General features: G+C 42.8%; 1 protein-coding gene across 1 annotated transcript in view; it reads right to left on the bottom strand.

Annotated features, from left to right (window-relative positions):
- Nucleotides 1-114: 114 nt before the first annotated feature.
- LOC115826096 (glycine-rich cell wall structural protein 2) overlaps nt 115-7,500 on the bottom strand; it is a 13,999-nt gene continuing 6,613 nt past the window's right edge. The window contains exons 7-12 of the mRNA XM_030789772.1: nt 3,415-3,474; nt 3,273-3,323; nt 2,571-2,654; nt 2,295-2,336; nt 2,048-2,104; nt 115-164 (exon numbers count right to left, since the gene is read on the bottom strand). Of these exons, the coding sequence (XP_030645632.1) occupies nt 115-164; nt 2,048-2,104; nt 2,295-2,336; nt 2,571-2,654; nt 3,273-3,323; nt 3,415-3,474 (344 nt within the window). The remainder of the gene's footprint in view (nt 165-2,047; nt 2,105-2,294; nt 2,337-2,570; nt 2,655-3,272; nt 3,324-3,414; nt 3,475-7,500) is intronic.

Raw genomic sequence — 7,500 nt, 5'->3', positions numbered from 1 at the left:
CATCATTACCACTGTTAGAGATAATGTTAGAGCTGATAGTCCAGATGAATGATTCAACACAGGGCAGACAGGACATGGTATTTTTTAGGCCATTGCGGGGCCATGATGTCATTTTTACTCACTGTACTTGCCAGAAACAGGTTCCAGGCCTCCTCCAAGTCCACCTACAGCACAGAGAGAGACAAATTCACTGTTCACTCTGTTCATTCATTTTGCCATCATCCACAGCATGCCTGTCTTTATCTCTGTCTAACGTTTTGTATCTCTTCTACAAAAGCATTTCACATCTATGTCATGTTTTCCTTATCTCCACCTCTAATAACTCTGTTTTTCCTCTCTCTCTCTCTCTCTCTCTTTTTCATTCACAAAAAAGTATCACTTTCTCTTTTCATCTCAATTCAGGATTCCCCTTCTTGATTTCAGCTGTTAGATAAGCCTGTGTCAGTAATAATTTCAGACAGTGAATCCTCCACCAATGCCCATACAGTATTTGCTCACACAGTGGAGTATTTGCATGGGCATTTGAATATTTGCATTGATGTCAGATGACAGAGTCAGTGGGAAGAGAAAATACAGGATATTTACCCAGGCCAGTGTCAGGTCCAAGTCCCACCGGTTGGCCAGCATATGGAACAGCAATGTTATCATCAGATTTCCCCAACGGACCCAACCCAGCGGGCACCACTGGCTGGCCACCGTAGGGTAAAGAACCAGCTGCTACCAGTGGCACACCTGTTTATTGGTTAGTTTTTAGATAGATTTTTAATTAGATTAAAAGTTTAAACAGGTGGCAAATAAATCAGCGTAAAATGTATTAGCCTATTAGAAATATTTACACCATTAATTGTTTTCTATTAAAATGTTTCATTAAAAAAAAACCTTTTAAACTCTTGAATCGTCTACCTCCTCTACCACCTCGAAACCACTCTGAACTTTGTTGTCTGTGCCATGAACACTGCACCTAACTTGCTTTTTTAGAATCTACACCATCTTAAAATCCCCTGGAAACCTTGTTATATTTTAGCACTCAGTTCCACCTATTCTTAAACCACACACACAGCAGTGGAGACTGAATGCCTGTTTTAAAAATCGAACAGAGCCTGCTGACAGGGTGTCTTCCTGTTCACGATGCAAGGGGCCAATAAGTTTCGCAATGAAAACTGCAGTAAGGAAGTGCTGCTTATAGTCTCTTCCACATGACAGAAAGCAGTCACACTGGTCAGACAGTCATGCTGCACTTCCTTCAAGTCAACATTAGGTGGCAGTTAATCAACAACTTATCGGACTTTTGAATTTCATCTTTGAGACAGCTTTGTACTCAGATTAGTAGTTTAACTGATAATAGCAGTTATCTTGCCTGTGTTAGTGAGCACACTGTGTGTTCAGCTGGTTGCTTGTCAGTGTTAAGCTGCATTAATGGTTAGTGTGGTTACCTGCACCCTTCCCTGCTTTGCCTCCAAGCCCAGTGCCATCTGCTAATGCTGTTGGGCTTCCCCTCGCTGCAACATAATATATAATATATAATATATAATATATAATATAATCATCATTCTCATGATCTTTAGCCAAACTCCAGCCCACTGTTTTACTGCAGGTTATGGATGGTCAGGCCACTCCCCCAGGCAAGCAATAAACAACATTTAAGGATTTATACACACACACACACACACACACACACACACACATACACACACACATATATATGTATGTTGTAATTAAAGCTGGTTATGATATGGTAGGCAATTCCGTCGTTGTATCGTATTCATCACACTGAAAAGTTTTATACTCGTTTCTTCTGACTGATGCTGAAGCTTCTTGTTATCCAAGTGGATACAGCTATATTTGTAACTATTGGAAGTCTTACTGTGTAAAATCACAAATGTATTGACTGACTGCTGAGAGCATTTGAAAGTTTAAGTTTCAGGGGAGGGGGTGTGGCTTTGGCAAATGGTCATTTATAATTTTGTTTGTGTAATATATATATCATAATAATATATCATAATATATCATAGTGCAGTCTCCAATTCAATGACCTGTTTATACTCACCAGCACCATAGCCATCACCAACTCCATAACCATTGGTGTAACCATTACTTTTGGCACCTTTGGGAGGGGGGTGGAATCATAGAACAGGAGAACACAACATTATACAATGTTTCAAAATCACAGCCAATGTTAATACAGTAAAGGTTTTCCCTGTGGCATATCCATGGTTGTACAGTGACAGAAAAGTAGAAGAACCTGGACAGACGCATGCACACAGACACACACATACAGGCTGATACTGAGGTACCTGCCAGCGCTGCCTTGGCCCCCACACCAGGTCCCCTCTGACCTTAAAGATGAGACCACAGGGACGTCTGGTAAACCTTCCCTATCAGTCTAGTAAAATGCTTTAAGGAGTAACTGACCACAGAGCCAGACAGTGCACATTCTGACTGTTTTTGGTTAGGCCTCTAGCTTCTTCTTAAAAACGTCTCCCATGCCATGCATTTTTATCTGGGGAGTATTTAACTCCATATTAAATGTGACTGAATTACATATGTTTATGACTATTTTTTTTTCATACTCAGAGAAGACGAGAGGTATTCACCATTTCCATAGCCGTTGCTAACACCACTGTCTGGGTAACCTCCCTGACCATCACCATACCCTGTGTCAAAATGGGCCACAAATGCAAATTACCACAAAAGGAAAGTGTCGAAACATTCATACAAATACACACAGGCAGAGCGAGAGAAAGAAAAACGTCTTTGTATGGAATTAAACTGATTTGGCCCATGTCACAGGGTCCCAACAGATATTCAGTTTGTTAGGGTACTACTCTAATTATTAAAACACGACTTCATGAAAAAGTGGTGAAGAAAAACGTGATCTAGGCGAAGAGACGAGAAAAAAAAAAAACAGGTGGAGAGGGTGACAGGGGGAGAGAATAACAGGAAGGAGAGAGAGACAGTGTGGAGAGAGATAGAAGGGAGAGAAAAGAAAGAGGGAGAGAGAGAGGAGAGAGAGAAAGACAGTGGAGAGAAAGACAGTGGGGAGAGAGAGAGAGAGAGAGAGAGAGAGTAGAGAAAGAGGGTGGGGAGAGTGAGATAGAGAGGAGAGAAAGACAGGAGGGAGAGAAAGACAGTGGGGAGAGTGAGACAGAGGGGACATAGAGATGAGTGTGTAGCAGAATTAGTTAAGTGATGAAATGGACAAGCTGAAGAATGAGGACAGCATGTGAAAGAGGTGAGAAAAGAGAGATGGTATATAAATAGAACAGACTTACCTGTCAGCTTGCCACCTCGACCCACCTGAGGGTATCCAAGGGGCCCATAAGCTGCTCCAGAGAAAAATGTCTCAGTTAAACAGTCCAGGCAGAACCGTATGAAGCAGCCAACAGTGCACCTTTTAAACAGTCTTCTGCATACCTGTTCCATAGCCGTTGGTAAGCCCTGCTCCGGGGTAGCGTCCAAGGCCTGGTCCATAACCTGTTAAATAGAGTTAATATCATTTTCATTACCATCACCATGGAGCAGTGGGACTGGTCATTACTGTCTGTGGCGTACGGTGCCCATGTGCAATCCCCTAAGGTAGTCTGATGTCACCGTCCAGAGTGACCCAGTGGACATGCCTTTAATGATTGGTCCATTCATGGTCTGTGGGACAAAAAAACCACCATGCACATCACACCATGCTCAGGGACGTCCCTCTGAGACACAGGCTGAGGTGGAGGAAATAGTGAAGTGAACACAAAAGTAAACAGAAGATCGAGTAAAACGATACAATATCGGCCCAGTAGGTGCACGAAGAGCTAGGCTCTTGGAAAATGTTGGAGACAGGAATGTTTACTCTGAGATAGCAGTGGCTGAACACAGAAACATTCCTTGATCCTTAGTGAATGTTAATTTTCAAAGCAAAAGCAATCATCCTAAAGTTCTGCTCAGGGTGTTGCAACGAACAGTGTGTCTGCTACTCATGAGAGTAAGTGCGTTTGGATACTTTAGATGATTGCTTTTGATTTTGAAAGGTCAAATGGCATTCCAGTGACTGACATGCGTTTTTCAAAAAAAGTCATAACATGTTTATCATCGGAGAAGCTTTACCAGTCTGAGATGGTGTGTCACCCTGTCTAGAGGGCACCGATCGTCCTGTACAATGCAAATCAAATACACAATCTCAGTGCTGGAACTCAACATTGGTGACATGAAACTGTTACAGATGGCTTAACTGACTCTTTAATATGTCTCTCTCCATGCAGTAAAGAACAGTGACGTGGATATGAATAAAATGATAAAGATGGAGATTACAGATGGAGAAGGAGAGCTTTACCGGTGCCTTTAGCTCTCTGTCCACTGGACAATCCTGCTCCTGGAGCAAGTCCTACAAGCCACAACACTCATGACTGCACGTAACTGAATCAATACTACATACAGGGCTTATATCATCATATATTTGCTAAAATATTACATCTTAGACAGAGTTATAGACCCAGACGGATTCAGAGAGAGTTTACCAGTGCTCTTAGATCCCTGTCCAGCGGGACGCTTTGCTCCCAGGCCGTACCCTATAGACCATAACATCAGTTTCACAAGGCTGATTCATGTATGTGACAGATCATGAGCTAATCAACTGACCAAAAGACAAGCATAGACCTGCTTTACGATTAACCATGGAAAATAGTGAGATTTTCCACAATAGACACACTGAAAAATGCAACTGACAGACAGACAGAGAGACAGGGCAGACAGACAGACAGACAGACAGACAGGACAGACAAAGCAGTCAGACAGACAGGGCAGAGCTTTTACCATTCCGTTTCCCCCCCTGTACAGCAGGCAGTTGCCCCACAGGGCCATTACCTAAAAACCACACAAATATGTTACCCACATAACAACAACAACAGCAAAGACAAGGATACATACTCACATTCAAAGTAGCAACAGCCAACCAAACACAAAATGCATCCAAACCATGTTCACCAGGCCCTTTCAATATTTAAAACAATGAAACCATGTGAGTATGAACAGACAAACGTTAGAGAACAAAACAAGCTGGTATGAGACAGCAAACAGGTGGTATGAGATCTTATCTGAGTTATCTCAGGTTAACAAGATAATCAGAGTATCCATGACAACAGACTTGATGATAGAGGTGATACGACACACATGATGCATATGATGGTGAGACGAAGACACAAGCCGTAATTGGACATGGACACCAGAGTGACACTGATACTGCAGTGGTATACAGCATGACAGGATGAATATGGACATTTTATGCTGTGACCAGCGCACAACAACAACATACTCAAAGTCAGCAGTGACACAACAGGACAAGACGGACACGGAGGGACATAAATGACAAAGAACCCATGACAAAGCAGATCCAAATCAACCATGAACCTGGATCCCATGAGCATACAGACACAAAACACATGACACATCGTGACAGAAATGTAGAGAAATTACCCTCATATTCGATTCTGGTGCTTGTCCCAACTTGCAAAACAGAGCTTAGACTTTTCTCAACATGATGTTCTTGAATCATAGGACCGGGGCTTTGGATAAACTCGGTCTCAGGGACCACAGAACCAAAACCTTTGGCCCAAACTACTGCAGGTACGGCAGGACCTTTAGGTTCTTGCACTGGTGGAGACACTGGTACATGACTTCTATCAGTGCCTTTAGCAGAAGAATCATACACAATAGATGATGCCTTTCCAGAGGGGGCTAAAGAGCCAGGACTTTCAACCCCGACCAACGGCACAAAATGTTTGTCATCAAATATGTATTGTGTTTCAAGTCCAAGGCTTCTCTCATCTTGCATTGGAACAACAGGGTTGATACTCTTCCCTCCCTGTACTGGATGATAAATGAGGTCAGCTCCTTTAACGTTTGACAGATCTGGTGCCACAGGTGGTACCTTTTCAGGAGGCATCATAGGGCCAAAATCTTCAGCTGGCACAAATGGAACAAAACCTTTGCTATGCAGATCTTGTGAAACAGCAGGTTCAATGATTTCACTTTGTTGCATTAGTGAAAAAGGAGGCTGAAGACTTTGGGTCCTGTGTATGGGTACTACAGTTGGCCCAAGACCTCTGTTGCCTTGAAGCAATGGTGCGACTTGTCCAAGGTTCTTGCTGCCCTGTGGAGTCAAAGAGCTCGGGCTCTGCATTGATCCTCCATCAAGATCCCCAAGACCTCCGACACCTTTGGCCAGTGAGATTACTAAGCCATGCTTCTGTCTGCCTTTTGAATCTGGTCCATTATTTTTGCTCTTCTGTTGTTGCAGAACCTTAGAACTGAAGATCTTGCCTCCAGTTGGGAGGGGGTTGGCTGGTCCCAATGTTTTCCCACTTGGACCCTGCATCTGTGAAACTGCCGCTACAGGATTTTTTGCCCCCTGCCCTGGGAACGTAATGGGACTAAGGTTTTTTCCTCTCGCTGCTGTTGGTGCTTTCGGTCTGAGATTTTTTCTTGTCTTTTCCCTTGTGACAGAGGGAATTTTGCCTTCCCGTGGCCGTGAATCAGCCAGACCTAAGCCTTTGGTTCCTTGCAGGTGCTGAGATCTCGTGGCTGCTTGTGACTGATCTGCAACCAGACCTCCATTTCCCTGAGCTTCATTTCCCTGAGTCACTACAGACAATGACCCAAAACTATACACTCCCTGATCTTTTGACTTTAGAGGGCCAATGGTTTTGAGCCCCTGTTTATTTTTTTCAGGTCCATCACCTTTGGGTTTTCTTAGGTCTTGTTTGCCCTGTCCAGTGCCCCCCAAATCTCCAGTCTCTACACCTGCCAGATCAAAAGATTGTAAAACACCCAGAAACTACTTCATCAGGTGGGGAACACAAGATACATAGTCACAAATATGAAACCATTCACACGTTCTTCCAAAGACAAAAAGTTGTTATTAATGTTTAAAGATGATTGTAGCACATAAAGATCTTAAACTGTGAGGTGAATCAGCTAACCTCGGGCACAAAAAGGAACAAAGAACAGATGAAAAACAATGATTAGAATCACAGTGACAAAAAGAAACAAGAAATAAACTGCACATTGGTTAGACATCGAATCAAAACCAAACGTCAAATACTCAAGGTTGTTTTTGAGTAGAGGCCATAAATGTGTTCCTGCATGGGCAAGGCGCGGCGGTCCCCCTCACATTCAGTTAATACACTCTGGACTACCCACATTTACACAACCTGAGACACTTCATTTAATTTTGAATAGTTTATTGTGAGAAGGCTGTGAACTTCAACCCAAAGCAAGGGTTCACGAGGTCGTCAAGTAATAAATGTTTAAGTTGCTCTGGATAAAATCGTAAGTTACACGAACAAAAGATCAGTTAGATGATATCACTCCTTTAAGTTTGGAGTCTGTTAGACAGTAACAGTTGTGGTGCCAAAGTTACATTCACAGAGGCAATAGTCAGCTGAGATTTGTTTGAAAGATCAGGTTTCCTGATTTCAAAAGAAGTGTTTTGTATGTATGTTATCCTTGTTTAGGCGATCT

Source organism: Chanos chanos, chromosome 13 (genome assembly GCF_902362185.1).
Source record: "Chanos chanos chromosome 13, fChaCha1.1, whole genome shotgun sequence".
NCBI classification, from domain to species: Eukaryota; Metazoa; Chordata; class Actinopteri; order Gonorynchiformes; family Chanidae; genus Chanos; species Chanos chanos.
The sequence above is the reverse complement of the archived record's forward strand: the minus strand, read 5'-3'. Positions and strand labels throughout refer to the sequence as shown.